This window comes from Odontesthes bonariensis, chromosome 7, assembly GCF_027942865.1.
Source record: "Odontesthes bonariensis isolate fOdoBon6 chromosome 7, fOdoBon6.hap1, whole genome shotgun sequence".
In the NCBI taxonomy this organism is placed as follows: Eukaryota; Metazoa; Chordata; class Actinopteri; order Atheriniformes; family Atherinopsidae; genus Odontesthes; species Odontesthes bonariensis.
In genome coordinates this window covers 31,993,394-32,009,764 of record NC_134512.1, presented here as the reverse complement: position 1 = coordinate 32,009,764, position 16,371 = coordinate 31,993,394, and the positions used below count along the sequence as shown (strand labels likewise).

The 16,371-nt window shown below is 41.9% G+C and overlaps 1 protein-coding gene across 1 annotated transcript in view; it reads left to right on the top strand.

The window, feature by feature from the left end:
• The window catches only part of smpd3 (sphingomyelin phosphodiesterase 3), a 117,835-nt gene that overhangs the window by 96,271 nt on the left and 5,193 nt on the right, over positions 1 to 16,371 (top strand). Inside the window, exons 7-9 of the mRNA XM_075470571.1 lie at positions 2,662 to 2,751; positions 12,040 to 12,103; positions 13,676 to 13,844. Coding sequence (XP_075326686.1) covers positions 2,662 to 2,751; positions 12,040 to 12,103; positions 13,676 to 13,844 — 323 coding nt within the window. The remainder of the gene's footprint in view (positions 1 to 2,661; positions 2,752 to 12,039; positions 12,104 to 13,675; positions 13,845 to 16,371) is intronic.

Sequence of the window (16,371 nt, the reverse complement as noted above, 5' to 3'; positions counted from 1 at the left end):
TAAGATGAAAATTACCCTGAAATAACATTGCAAACATACTAGTAAATATAGTAGTGTGCATTTAAATGTTAAATGTAATACATTCAAATATGAATATTGTATATGAATCTAAATTTGAGCTCTAAACATGTTGTTTAGAGCTTTGTTGGGTCATTTTTTTAGCTTAAATTAGAGGAAAATATGCTAAATATGTTAACGAAATGTTTACATTTGGCGCCCCATACTCCAACGCAACAGGTCACAAGCGATACCAACTGATCTTTTTATATTCCAAAGCCCTTTTATTGATAATCCAAATGTGTTGGTTGCGATGTGTGGCCGCGCCTCGTCTGCTAAAGTCTTCAGTGTTCGTGCAACTTATCTGGAAGCTTATCTCATCACAGCTGTCTGCATTTGCAGCTGGAGCAGCTCATTCAAATCAAATCAAATCAAATCAAATTTATTTGTATAACACATTTCATGTACAAAAACAATTCAAAGTGCTACACATAAAATAAAAGCATTGCAGCAGGGAGTGGAAGAAGCATTAAAAAATACATAAAAGAATATAAATAGAAACAAATTAAACTAGAAAGCTGCAAGCAGCCTTGAGCAGGACCAAGATGTGCGCGCGTTGGGGCTGTTACCATTAAATCTGGAGGAGTTCGATCAAATGCGAGGTGTGGAAAAAAAAAGACGTTACCAACCACCAAGGTGGATGTCACTATGATAATATGTGCGTGTTCAGGCTGGGTCCAGCTATCACCGTATGAAGTTTGGGACAGATTGGATAATGTATGTGGGAGTTATAAACGAGTTAATTTTTTGTGGCGAGTGATGGCGAGTCATCAAACTTTGAGGCGTCGCCACGCCCACGCCCTTTAAGTTTTGAAAAAGTTTCTCCATGAATTTTTTCCCCTACTCTTCTTAAGAGTAACCTGGCCAAGTTTGAAGTCTGTAGCATGAAATCTGTAGGACGAGTTCGATCATATACAAGGCGTGGAATCGGTCAAAAATGTCACGAAAACGCACTTTCCATCCAAAATGGCCGCCTTCCTGTGGACGTGGGACCATGGCGGCATGAGACTTTTTTGTGCGTCTGGGCATGATGAATGAGTGCACCAAATTTTGTCGTCCCACGCAAAACTAACCCCAATGCGGGGACCATTTTTAAGCATCGTAGGGGGCGCTACAAAGTCAGTGAGCGACTCCCAAAAATATAAAGTTTAGATTCTTTCATGTTGTCGACTGGCAGGTGGCGCTCGCAAAATTTCAAGAGTTTTCGAGCACCTTTTGCAAAGAATCAGAAAGATTAATAAACCTTACAGATATAATAGGGTCCTTGCAGTTTCACTGCTCGGTCCCTAATAATTTAAATTAATTTAAAAACAAGCAACAGTTCCGCAGTCATCCTCAGAGGTGGAGGTCTGATCACGTGGCTGCCGCTGCGTTGACTGTGCAGCGCTGAACTCGTGTGTTCCTGTTAAAACGGTTGCAGGTGTCTCCTGATGCCATGCTGATAAAAGGCGAGATCGGGGCGCCTTCTGACGTCAAACCGAGAGCAGAGCAGGGCTCAGTCTTATCTGTTTTTAAATATGTTCGAATGATTCATGTTGACGATGGAAACATGTTGCTTATTCATGACGGAGCTACTTTAGTCCCGCTGTGTTAAATAAAGATGAGTAAGACTCCTTCAGACAGCAAGGCCTCATGAAAGGAGACGCCCTGATCCGCCGACGCCTTCTGGAGATGAAGTGGCATTCCCAAAGCGAGGAATCAGAATTGTGCTACTGAACTCTGGCATCCTTTTTTAACTTTTTTTCATTCTCTTCAATCTCTGCCCCCTGATTGATGGACCCCCACTCACTCTCTCCTTCTCTTTCCTCTCTTTTTCCTTTTCTGTCTTTTGTCCTCCTTTTTATTTATACCGAGCAGCTTACACACACATGTACATATTACACTTATTCAATTGCTATATATAGATGTCCTTAACTGTTAGTTAAGTAGCCCCCCCACAATTGTGTATTGTTCTGGAATTGTTGTGGAAAAAAAACAAAAACACTAGAGGAGGTAGAGTGTATGCTTTTTTTTTTTTAACTCATCAAGATGCACATCATTTTGACTGTATCAATATGTTTGCTCAAACTGACAGTGGTGATACACTGGAAAAAATGCCCCTCCATAAATAAGTTAAAAAAAACAAAACAAATACAATGAGCAAAGAAATCTGCCAATGGAACTAGTGAAAATCGGCTTGTCAAGATTTCTTGAAATACGATGTGATATTTAGGACTTTTGAGATAAAAGTGATCTTGAAATTAGCTTAAAAACCTCTTCAAATGTCAAAAAAAGCTTATTTCATATGATATGTGACTCAAACAATTTGTTTTCAAGACATTCAACAAGATATTCCAGATGTATTGTCTTCAAACAAGTCCCTATATCTGGCTGAAATGGTACTTGTTAGGCAGTTGTGTCTTATATTAAGTGTAATGAGATATTTTGACTGGAAATGAGACAAATATACTTGGTAAGACTTGTGTGCAATGCTCAATGTAAATGTGACATTGATTTCTTTTCCAATGTGCCTTACCTCCCAATAAAAAAATAAAAAAATAAATAATTGTGCTACTGTTCTGCCATGTTGTGCGTAACGCCGTGTGTGCGTTTGTACTTTTCCAGAGGACAAGCTGGAGCAGCAGCATGCACTTTTTACTCAATACAAGGACCCATGTCGCCTGGGGCCAGGGGAGGACAAACCGTGGGCTCTGGGTAAGAACACACGCACTCAAATCCACACAAGTGCGCACATTAGTCTGCAGACCACACATGCACCGCTGTAAAATAAACATGGACACCACAGGCACGCTGAAGCGCAGGTGCTGCTACAGTAAACGCACTCAGGAGTGATCCATACAGTGTCTGTCAGGCTAAATGAGGATGCACCCACTGTGTGAATGAAAATGCAGCCAGGACAGCGGGCTGAAGCATGGGCATTAGTGACGTCCACACTGGAGGGTTTTGGTCTGGATACGCAGAGTTATTTAGGCCAGCGGTATTTCAGGGACAGTGTGGGCAGAGCGGAGTGAAAGGGCTTGTTTAAAGAAGGCCTTACTTATTCAGACGGGGAGAACATATCCTCTGTCCGCCGTTAGTCAGCAGAGGAAGAGGGAGGCGAGGGCACAGGAATGGATCAATGGATCAATGGAAGAAAGAGGAGGAGGAGGATTATCCAAAGACGATTAGGCTTAAATGAATACAGCTGTGAGACAAAAAAAAGGGGGCAGGAGGAGAGTCGAGACTTCCAGCTTCATGTGTTCTGTGCACTGAAATCAGCTGGGAGTTACGACTAACAAGAGTGTCATGTCTGTGGGGTTTTTTTGCCACGTTTTAAGTTTCTGTTTAAGTTCTTAGTTTTGCCATGTTTTAGTTTTTCATGTCTTAGTTTAGTTAAGTTTTAGGTTCAGGTCTTGTTATATTAGTTTTGCCACCTTTTTCCTGAGTGTTTCTCCTGCCCCGCCATCAGCTTCACTTCCTTCACCTGTGTTTTCCCCGTCTGGTCACCAATCACCCTCCTCAGTATTTAGTTTCCAGGGCTGTGTTCGAAACCGCATACTTCTCCTACTACTCCTACTACTCATACTAACTTTTTGAGTTACAGGGCTCTCAAGTTTTCAAGTTTGCTTGGAGTGAGATTCGGGCAGGGCAGGGGCTGGGCCGTGTGCGCGGGGGGGTTTCTTACGTTTTTGGGGGGGGAGCTAAAGAACAATTGTTTTATTTATACCAAAATCACAAATCTTCACTTTTACACTAAATTCTGCTATATTTTAAAATAAATTGTTTTAGGTATGCAAAGTCTTAAAGGTAGGGTAGGAGATCCTGGATTTTGAGTCCAGTGAAGCTGCATTTTGAAAATACACAGGTCAAAAGTCCCAACCCTTTTCTTCACTTTCCCCCAGAAGGCACGCCTCTAGAGTACATGAACGCGCACGAGCACGAAGGTGCACAAGCGCTGTTCTGACAGCAAGCATCGATCGTTGCCGTATTTAGTATTTAGTATTTAGTTTATGCTAACTATACGTTTAATAATGCTAGGTGCTAGCCAAGCTGGCTCTAGTTTAGCTTCCTGCCAAGCTTCGTTCACGGAGCAGGGTACGTGCACAGGGGGAAGGAGGGGGAGGGAGGAGCAGATTGCAGTTTGATAGACGGCATCAGTATCCAATCATTGTGAACGGTCCGTTCACAATGATTGGATACTGTTTTTCCTAGATTGTACGTTCTAGAGGCCACTAAAACTTTTCATATTTGTGTCAAAACTTTTAATTAATTGGTTGCAATGAGGGTGTGGAGTATTTCAAGCAATATGTAAAAAAAATGTTCCAGAAAAAGATCCCCTACCCCGCCTTTAACAAACTAAAATTTTTTATGAGTGTTGTTGTAAGTGTTTGTGGCAGATTTTGATGCTTGATGACTGATATTGGGGGCTCCCATTTAAAGCACTGTGGCTCAATGTCAACCATTTTCACAGTCATGATGGATGACAGAGTTCCATTCAGAGCCAACGTGTTCCTGGTCTTGGTTTTATTGAGCCCCACCATGGAAAAAACCCTCTCTGCATCAGCATTTCAGTGCGGCAGAACTAATACCAGTTAGATAGATAGTAGTAGATTAGTAGATAGCCTTATTGGGAATCTGCTCATACCAGTCACCTTTGAAAAAAATTAACCACGGAAGCCTAATTACACTCCTACATATTTTTCATTTTTCATTAAGTTGCTCATGTCAAAGGGTGTGTGCTGAATATTTAGGTCTACTACTCCAATGAACACTTTAATCGGCAGGTATTGGTCTTTTACAAGGAGTAGGAAAACTATAGTAACTAACAAAAGATTAAAATAAATGAAGATATGACCTGCTGATGATCCTGACGGTTCTCTTCCACCTCCAGCTCGTCTACAACTTCTGCACGCATTCAGAGCATAATAGGCTATGTCCGCTGTGCATTCATGGACGCGTGCTTGCAGCTGAAAGCTATTTCACACCCGGCAACAAGAAATTCTGTTTTCTGATTGGCTGAGAAATTCTATTTTCTGATTTTCCGATGGGTTGCTAAATCGTACAGTTCTGAGCTGTACGAGCGCACCTGCCATTGACTCGTTCATAGTATAGGCCATTATAATTTCTGTGCGACGAAGTTGATCATTTCTCAGCGTGAGAAATAGCATGTGTGGCGTGTGAGCGTGTGAACTTGTTGAAATGCGTGTGTCTCACGCTCATTGCGTGAGACTTGAGAGCCCTGGAGTTAGCATGCGAGTTTGAGTAAGCGAGAAGTTCCCGGATGTATACTAGACTCGCTGAAATGTTGGGTATGCATCATGAGGTTATTACCACAGCCCTTTTACAGACAGCCGTTCCACTTCCTATTCGCCCCATTATAAAAAATTTGGCCGCAGTTCAGTTGATTTTCTCTGGGGGCGCTGGCGAGCGAGTGCAGAATTACCATTTTCCGTAGGGCTGGCGCTAATAACTCAAAAAATGTCCCCGCCAGCGGCTGAAACCTGAAAATAATACTGTGATTTCTGACAGAGGGATGTGGATTTATATCGAAAGTACAATAACCTGGGAGTTATAGCTTTCTGTTTTCTTACAGGTCTGGCATTTGCGAGTCAGTATCCGCTAGCATCTAGCTAACGGAATCTGAAGAACGCACGGCAGATTACGACCGGCTGCTTTACGGCACTCGTCCACTGTGCCAGAGTGCTAACCTGGTGCCGCTAACAACAACCAAAGCTAAACCAGAGGCTAGTCAGAGAGTATGTAAAAGGGCTGTGCTGAAATCTGTAACTATTTGAGCTAACACCTCTCTGCTAGCTCAGCGCTAGGACTGACCATGCCGTAAAGTGATGCCACATGCGTGACGTCACTCGGGATGCAATACTGACAATAAATGTGTATTTTAAACAAATCTAGTGAGTCTAAAAAATCAAACCAAGTGCCGTTTGAAAGGATAATTTATCCTGCCTTTAGGAAAATTAAAATGAAAAAATATAAAAAATTATATCCAAAGCAATGGCTGGATCTAAGGTGGATTTCATAGTACCACCATAGAGTTCGGCGTGCTCTGCACTGCTTCGTTGGCGCCCCTAGAGTGCAGTACCACCCGGAAATAGCCGCCAGTTTTCCCTCTCCTCATAATAGAGACTCTCTGGTCTCTATTATGAGGAGAGGGAAAACTGGCTATGAAATCTGACTATGAAATCCACCTTAGATGCAGCCATTGCTTTTGATAGAATTTTTTACATTTTTTCATTTTAATTTTCCTAAAGGCAGGATAAATTATCCTTTCAAACGGCACTTGGTTTGATTTTTTAGACTCACTAGATTTGTTTAAAATACACATTTATTGTCAGTATTGCATCCCGAGTGACGTCACGCATGTGGCATCACTTTACGGCATGGTCTGTCCTAGCGCTGAGCTAGCAGAGAGGTGTTAGCTCAAATAGTTACAGATTTCAGCACAGCCCTTTTACATACTCTCTGACTAGCCTCTGGTTTAGCTTTGGTTGTTGTTAGCGGCACCAGGTTAGCACTCTGGCACAGTGGACGAGTGCCGTAAAGCAGCCGGTCGTAATCAGCCGTGCGTTCTTCAGATTCCGTTAGCTAAATGCTAGCGGATACTGACTCGCAAATGCCAGACCTGTAAGAAAACAGTAAGCTATAACTCCCAGGTTATTGGACTTTCGATATAAATCCACATCCCTCTGTCAGAAATCACAGTATTATTTTCAGGTTTCAGCCGCTAGCGGGGACATTTTTTGAGTTATTAGCGCCAGCCCTATGGAAAATGGTCATTCTGCACTCGCTCGCCAGCGCCCCCAGAGAAAATCAACTGAACTGCAGCCAAATTTTTTATAATGGGGCGTATAGGAAGTGGAACGGCTGTCTGTAAAAGGGCTGTGATAGAGACTCTCTGTTATTACTCATACTCAAACTACCCAAGATGCAACGTACCGTGACGTCGCCGATCGTCATTTCCTGTCAAAACGGCAGTTTCAAGCTAGCTACAACGAGGGTAGGTTCACTTCCTGTTTTCAAAACAAAAGCACCAATTGTATCGTAATGGCTTTCCCTATGATAAAAGGCAACGGGTATTTTATTTTGTGAAAATAACCGGAAGTGCGTTGCTCACTGCGGCTAGCTTTAGTAGCGCCGAATTCGTGGGAACAAAATTGTAAATAGTCGGTATTTTGTCAGGTTTTCAACACGTTGGGGATCTAAACGACTACTTTCTCACCTGAAAATGTTTCAAATGTTGCTAAAGTTTACAGAGTTTAGAGCTTAAGAGAAATCAGCTTCAGGCCGGCTGATTTCGGCTCGGGCAGGAGCAAAATGCATTGTGGGTAAACGCTCTGCATACTGTCTGATCGATGAGTATGCAGTATGGAAGTATGCAGTATCGATTTCGAACACAGCCCAGGTTTCCCCATGCACTGGGTCAAATCCTTGCACCTTCATGACACCAAGCCCAGCTAAGTTAAGTTCTCTCATGCAATACTCATGTTTTTTCTTACCAATGTATTCTTCACCACAGTCTAGTTTTGTCTTCCGGCTCAGCCGCGCTTTTTGTTAACCTTTTTTTTTTTTTTTTTTTTAATAAATCAGTTTGCTTTTACTTCATCCGTGTCCTTTCCACGCTTTCTCGCCTCCATCGTGACAAAGAGAGCCCCGGATAGTTAAGAAGAGTGAAGGTAACCTCTCACGAGTGAAGCCGTGAAATGAAAGGCTTCTGTAAAAGAAGAAAAAGTCCACTCCCCCTTTTCATGATGTGTTCATGGTCAGGAGGAAGATCAAACAATAAGATGAGGAAGGGTGCTTAAAACTGATGCGAGGGAGTGCATGTTTCGGTCAGCTCGCGGGTGGTGTCAGCGTTTAGGAGTTTGGAGGAGCCAAGGTCACGCCAACCACCTGAAAGAGGGAAGGCCCGCAGCATCCATTTTGTGCAGAGCAGCTTTCCACGTTGGTACTTCACCACCTTTCCTTCCGCGCTCTGAAACCTGCTCTTAGATTCGTGGAAACTGCGGTCTGCACGTCAGACGCCCACTTCTCTGTCAGAGCTCCCAGCTCTCCTGAGCTGAACTTCAGAAGGATGCTCTTTTTGTTCGGAGCGTTTTTAACCACATTATCCAGCCTACGGCCGCAGAGCCTCATTGTCAGAAGGATCTCTGAGTGCTCATCTCTCCTTCTCACCGGTGTACGACAGCGGATTGCGGTCTGAGAGTCATGAATGCTGAAATGCTAAACCGTTCTTTCAGAGCAGCTTTACTGGAAGCAAGAGGCTGCTCGTCGTAGTGAGGGGAGGATTGTAAAGCACACAGCAGATCAATAAAGAGGATGCAGGAATGGTCTGCTGTTATGTAATACCGATGAACATGTGAAACTCTGTGCTTCTATATGCTTATTTGTCCTGATAGTCTGCTGTCCTGTTCATTTTCTCTTGTATTATCATCAATAGCGTTATTATAACCAGGACTAGGGCTGTTCAACGATTAAAGTTTTTAATCTAATTAATCACATGATTTCCCTGATTAATCACGATTAATCGCATTTGTACGCAAAATCCAAAAATTAATTCAAAAGTAGTGTATAGCTTTTAGCATTTAGTTTTATTTTAAATATGCTGCCATATGAATGAAAGTGCCATAACATTTGTTGTGCAAACACACTTTTAACATCAGCATCTTTCTGTAGTTTTTATGTAGAAGCCTCGCTCCACTGTCTGTTTCCTTGAATGACTTGCTGCTATCAGTTGTGTGTTTTGCCTTTAAGTGATATTTTAGACTGGAACTACTACGGTGAGAAGACAATTCAACTTGGCAGTAAATGCAGGAGTTTTTTTTAAATTTATTTTGAAATACGTGCTTTTATGTTGAAACAAGTAAAACAGGAAGTAGCGCCGGTTAGCTCCGTGAGCTTCACACCGAGGCTGTGTTCGAAACCGCATACTACATACTACATAATCATCGATCAGACAGTATGCAGAACGTTTACCCACAATGCATTTCGCTCCTGCCCGAGCCGAAATCAGCCGGCCTGAAGCTGATTTCGCTTAAGCTCTAAACTCTGTAAACTTTAGCAACATTTGAAAACATTTTCAGGCGAGAAAGTAGTCGTTTAGATCCCCAACGTGTTGAAAACCTGACAAAATACCGGCCATTTACAATTTTTTTCCCACGAATTCGGCGCTACTTAAGCTAGCCGTAGTGAGCAACGCACTTCCGGTTTTTTTCACAGAATAAAATACCCGTTGCCTTTTATCATAGGGAAAGCCATTACGATTCAATTGGTGCTTTTGTTTTGAAAACAGGAAGTGAACCTACCCTCGTTGTAGCTAGCTTGAAACTGCCGTTTTGACAGGAAATGACGATCGGCGACGTCACGTTACGTTGCATCTTGGGTAGTTTGAGTATGAGTAGTAACCTCATGATGACTACCCAACATTTCGGCGAATCTAGTATGCATCTAGTGTACATCCGGGAACAAAGTCAGTATGAGTAGTAGGAGAAGTATGCGGGTTCGAACACAGCCACAGACCAAGGAGCACCTGTAACGGTCTTTCTTTTCCGTTTCCGCAGCAGACAGCAACAGACTTTTACAATAATAAAAGCGTTAATGTGCGATAAAACATTTATCACCGTTAAACAATTTCCAAGTTAACGCGATAATCACGAGTTAACTCGCCCAGCCCTAAACGAGAGTATTTTTGGAAATATGATTTTTGGGATTTGAATAAAGGTAGAATAACTTTAGACACCTTGAACATCGAGCATGACAAAGACGTTTGGAGATGTTCAGAAGAGAAACGGGACAGAACTGAAGCTGCTGGACAGTCGGGTTCTGATTGTGTGCTTTGGCAGAAACCAGACCTGATCGATGATGCGGGACCTTGGAAGGCTCAGACTTGAGATAGACAGTACGAGGAGGTTTGGAGAAAACGTGTGATATGTCAAGATGGCACCAAGATATCTGGACTTTCCTTCTAGAAACCATATGAGAAAGATGACCCCTAAATACAGAGGTAGCTCAGGGTATAAATAGGACCTGGTTTCTTTGTTGGAGGTCTTACTTCTGATGCATGTGAGCTGTATGACCCGCTGTACACGGTATTAAAGACTCCTGATTCCAGCCTCGTCTACTTTGACTCTCGGTCCTGACGACAACAGAGCGGCTGCGCAGGAAACCTTCCTTACAGTTTCCAAGCGTTACAAGATGTTGGCACAGACGCCGCCCACCGATTTCACGCTGTCAGAGCGGCGCTTCAGTCCTGCGCTGAACTCAACATGTCATCAGTTGACTGACAAACACTTCTGAACAAATGATTCATTCATCCACAAGGCCAACAAAATCAAAGAAAGTAAAACAAGCTGGTAGTTAGAGACAAGTTGCTTGTACATTTTATTCACCTGCAATAAGTTCACCCCATGATCACATTTAGCAGCTTGAAGTAATAATTTCCTGTGTGACGTCATCAGTCTCTCTCATGGTGGTGGAGGAATCTCGGCCCACTCTTCTCTCCAGCGCTGCTTCAGCTCATTGAGGTTTGCAGCTCTGGTTTCTGCACAGCTCTCTGAAGGTCCCACCACAGCATCTCAGTCAGGCTGAGCTCTGGACTCTGACTGGACCGTTGCAACACCTTGATTCTTCTCTTCTTCACACATTCTGCTGTAGATCTGCTGCTGTGTTTGGGATCTTTGTCCTGTTGATGAGCCAGTTTCAGCCCAGCTTTAGCTGTCGGACAGACGGCCTCACATCTGACTCTAGAACACTTTGGTATCCAGAGGAGTTCATGGTGGGCTCAGTGACTGCGAGGTGCTCAGGTCCTGTGGCTGCAGAACCAGCCCAGATCATCAGCCCTCCACCACCGTGCTTGACAGCTGGTGTGAGGTGTTTGTGCTGATATGCTGTGTTTGGTTTCCTCCAAATGTGCTGCTGTGCATTATGAGCAAACATCTCCACTTTGCTCTGCTCTGTCCAAAGGACATTGTTCCAGAAGTCTTGTGGTTTGTTTAGATGCAGCTTTGCAAACCTAAGCTGTGCTGCCATGTTCTTTTTAGAGAGAAGAAGCTTTCTCCTGCGGCCCTTCCACACAAGCCATACTTGTTCAGTCTGTTTCTAACTGTGCTGTCATGACCTTTAACCTTTAACATGCTAACTGAGGCCTGCAGAGTCTGAGATGTAGCTCCTGGGTTTTTGAACCTGCTGGGGAGTCCACTCCTCGGATTATTGACAGCTGTCCTGAATGTTTTCAGTTGTGAATAATCTTTCTCTCTGTAGACTGATGGACTCCAAATAGTTTGGAAATGACCTTTTAACCCTTCACAGATTGATGGGCAGCAACAGTTGCTTCTCTAAGATCATTGCTGATGTCTTTCCTCCTTGGCATCGTGTTAACACACACCTGAATGCTCCAGACCAGCAAACTTCTGCTGTTATAGAGCTGCTCACACTTATTAATGATCAGTTAATCAGGTGAATTTGATCAGCACCACTGATACTTTCTGTCTTAATTCTATAGAAGAAGTGTCTTTAAAAGTGTCTTTTTAGGAAGTCATATAAACACCTGAAACTGTCTTTCTTCAAGCTGCATTAGTTATCTCCAGAGAGGCTTGACTACCAATCTAACTGTTTGTTTTACACTTGATGCCACATGTGTCCACGGATGTGAGAAATTCTTGGGTCCTGGGTCTGAAAGAGTGAATGCACAGCCTTAAACGAGTAAACAGACAGGTGTGTGTGTACAGATGAGGGAGATTAGGTCCCCTGGCAGCTCCTTTTTCCAGCAAAACAAGATAAAAAAAAAATGGGAGAGATTTCTAAACGAGCAGCAGAGGAAGGAGGCAGATGTGCAACAGATGTTGTGTGTATTTAGAGGCTGTCAGTCAACTTTTCAAACCTCACCCCCCCACAGAGGACACCTCAAAGAGCACAAAGAGACACCATAAAGCCGAGTTAATTTGCTGTGTTTGTCGACACTGACGTGCGCTTTAATGTGTCGTTAAACAGGTACTCTGCTGGATCCCAGTGGCCTTTACGACGAAGACGTCACTTCACCTGAAAGTTTACAAAAGTGAGTGCCGCGCACCTTTAAAACACAACATTTTGCCGAATATCAGTGGAGTAAAAGAAAATGAATCATGAAGAATGAATGAAACGGTCTTTCAGCCCTTCATCACAAACGTATTAACCAACCTTTACTGTAACACACCAGAGAAATACAACCGTTTGCAGTCAACTAGCCGAATAAGGAACTGAACTTAAGTTCCTTAGCTCATTTATGTGAACCCGTTCCACAGTTCTGACATATTTAACCACAACGTTATCTTAGCCATGAAATGTGTTGGTTTACCTTCAACGAGGATGTTTGTTCACAAATGTCAGGTGTGTAAAATTTTAATGATAACTAGAACTGTGAGAAGAATGTCAACGGATTTCAGAATGTCTCACGGGTAACCAGCCATTTAGCCCGTGTGGCCGCATGGTTTGAGGCTCATGTAACCTTAAATGATTCAAAGGGGCAATGGTCTGGTTGCCCAGCTGGAAATCCAGCCTTACTGGATGGAGGAGCTATTTGTAAAGTTAGTTTTTGTTTTTTGGTTCTACACTGGAAAAAAAATGCCCCTCCAAAAATAAATTTAAAAAAACAGCAAATAAAAGACGTTTTTGCTTGAAATAAGCAATAAAATCTGCCATTGGAACTAGTGAAAATCGGCTTGTCAAGATTTTCCTGAAATAAAATGTGATATTTAGGACTTTTGAGATAAAAGTGATCTTGAAATTAGCTTAAAAACCTCTTCAAATGTCAAAAAAAGCTTGTTTCATGTGATACGTGACTCAAAACAATTTGTTTTCAAGACTTTTTCATTTAACAAGATATTCCAGATGTATTGTCTTCAAACAAGTCCCTATATCTGGCTGAAATAGTACTTCTTAGGCAGTTGTGTCTTATATTAAGTGTAATGAGATATTTTGACTAGAAATGAGACAAATATACTTGGTAAGACTTTGATTTTTTCCAGTGTGAGTAACTTTATTTGGTTAATTTCAGTGCTTTATTTAGATTAGATTTTTTGCTAATATTCCTTGTTAGTTATTTGTTTAGAATATTTTGGTAATTGGGTCACACTGTGCACCTGGAGTACCAGCATGCACCTGGGTGGGCCAATGGTTTTTTTACTTGATTGTAGTGGCCATTTGTCCATTAAAACACAAATTAAACTTAAACCAAACAAAATCAAAAGGCCACTGATGCACCATGGGGGGAAAAGGAGAGAGCAGCTGGCATGGTTTTCTTTGTTCTTTTGTTTGTTTAATTGTTTGGAAATAAATCATCAGAACATGCAAGAATTCATTTTGGACATTCATCTTCTTTTGCCTGCATTAAACCACATCCCCCATGGTGCATCAGTGGCCTTTTGATTTTGTTTGGTTTGAGTTTAATTTGTGTTTTAATGGACAAATGGCCACTACACTGGAGTTGGATCCTACAGAAAATGAATGCATGGCTGTTGTGTTAATCAGCACCTTCTTCCAGCTTCGACACCGGTGGAGGCCGCACGGCGAGCAGCCGTTCGTACAGTCAGGGGGAGCTCTGCAGAATGAGTGTCAGAATCTAAACTCCAGTGTGTTCCGTCTCCATCAGAGTGATGGAGAACGAGGAGGGCAGGAAGGAGTACCTGGTGTTTCCTCCCAGTAAGAACCAGTGTCCTGCCAGCAGTCAGAAGGGGAGGAAGATCCCGCTGAAGGGCAACGGGCGCCGGATTGACTACATCCTCTATAGCGACGAGGGCCTGCAGCAGGACTGGAAACTGGTAGGATTCAGGAACGGATTACAGGACAATGCTGGCAAAACTCAACGTAGTTCTTTCTGGCAACAAAAAAGATAAAGCTTTAATTTATCCAAATCCACTTAAATCTAATTCCTCTGATCTTCATTGTTGTTGCGACACAATGATACAGCTTTTCCATCATCTTTTGAATGATAAAAAATCATATGAACTTGAGAAATCGAACGTTTTGTGTTATCTAACAAAACAGTTTTTACATAAACTGTACATTCAGATCATTTATCGTGTTCCACGTCTTGTTTTAAGTTTAATTTCCGCTCTGTCCCAGGCAACATAACCTCACGGTGGAGTTAAAAAGAAGGCTGATAGTGACATGAACAAGAATGTTTTTAGCTCTTTTAGAGACCTTCAGCCACTGCAGGTCTGCACAAAGGCAAGGCAATTTTATTTGTAGAGCACAAAGGCAATTCAAAGTGCTTTACAGCTACATAAAATCACAAGAAGGCAATAAAATCATTGAAATAAAAATAAAAATAAATGAATAAAAACAAGCTGGTTTAAATCTCCCAGCACCTAAAATCCTCCTCGAGGACATGCAGACACGTTGTGACGGTGACCACAACTCTAAAATCTGAGCGGCCGATCCTGAAGGGTTGATTTCTCACAAGTGAATACAGATAAATGAAAGTGTTGCGTCCATTTCAGTTCTGCATCTAAACCGGCTGCGCTCTGGTTCTGCTGCAGGGATCCACAGCTCAAATACCACATGTTGTGTGACAGTTTGTCTGATATCTGTGGTAGTGTTTGGTTATCAAACCTGTATGATGATGCGACCTTCAGGGTGCACAGAATCTGCCTTATTTTGTCGCGGTTGATTCTCTAAGTTTGTTTTCTGTACCACGTGAGGTAGAAGTGGCAGCCGGACGAGCCATCTCTCAGTTTGGGAGAATATTTCACCCAAATCTCAAGACGTAAACTGTAAAATTCAGCAACACAAACTCACTAGAAAGGGGAATAAGAACAGAATCGTCTCCCAGGAGTCTCTGTGAGGGATTAGAAAACCAAATCATATCATTTACATGGCACCTCTCTTCTGTTTGAATTTTTCCTTTTAGTGTTCAGCTACCTGGCGCCATCTTGTGGCAGTACATGGATACTGTAACATCCAGTCATTTACACATTCTGCTTAATATTAATAATTGTTTAAATTGACAATATTTTGTTTATTTTCTCATAATCCAGTACATATTAAAACACACCTGAACTACACGTTTCCGCTAATGCTTTCAAGTGTAATGATTAAGCATTATTTATTAATGCATCGCTATTAAAGAGGATCAGTTTTGTGCAATAAATTAAGAATATAGTGGTAAGAGTAGTTGTGGGACCAATGTTTGCAGCGGTTCGTGTAAAAGCCCAACATGTGGCAGTGAGCAGTTGTTGGAAAGTACCCGACATGACCATGAGACACTGGTCCGCATTCTTTCGCCCAAGGGTTGGTCCTAGAAAAGAAAGCATTAAAGAAGTGACATTTAACTTTGTGTTAGCAGCTTGGGGATGGCCCACCGGTTTAAATGCAGCAATACTCTCATGGACAAAACCATGAGTGCATGAAGGGTTTCTGAGAGGTTATGTTAGGGGAAGTTGGTAGTTCTGTAGAGCTTGTTTGCATCTTCTGTCATGCACTTTACTTCCTCTTGTCAACAAACTCAAGTCACAGCAGCGCAGACCAACTGTAATAAAAACCCATTTACTGAGGGCCCAAGGCACCAATCAAACAAACTTTATTTACACAGGAACTGGAATGTAACTCAAGGTGTCAGAAGTGTCAGATGTACTGAATGTTAATGCCCTAAAAAGTACACTGGAAAAAATGCTCCTCCAAAAATAAGTAAAAAACAACAAATACAAGACGTTTTTGCTTGAAATGAGCAAAAAAATCTGCCAATGGAACTAGTGAAAATCGGCTTGTCAAGATTTCTTGAAATAAAATGTGATATTTAGGACTTTTGAATTAAAAGTGATCTTGAAATTAGCTTAAAAACCTCTTCAAATTGAAAAAAAAGCTTGTTTCATGTGAAATATGACTCAAAACAAGATGTTTTCAAGACTTTTTCACTTAACAAGATATTCAAGATGTATTATATTAAAACAAGTCCCTATATCTGGCTGAAATGGTACTTGTTAGGCAATTTTGTCTTATAGCAAGTGTAATGAGATACTCAATGAGACAAATATACTTGGTAAGATTTAGATTTTTTCCAGTGTAATAAACCTAAAATGAAGCAAATGACAAAGGATAGGTGGGTACATATCTGACAAAACCTTCTTATGAAACCTAATGAACACATATACAAATAGTAGAGAAGTAAAAAGTGAACATTTAAAATGATAAATGGAAATACAAGCACTAAAAGACACAAGGAGAAATAAAGTTTAACCTTTACAGACAAGTCTATCAGACATTATAAGCACATTCATAAAGCCTTATCACTTTAAAAAGGAGGTGTGACATGATGCTTGTTTTGTACCTGGATGGCAATGCGGCAGC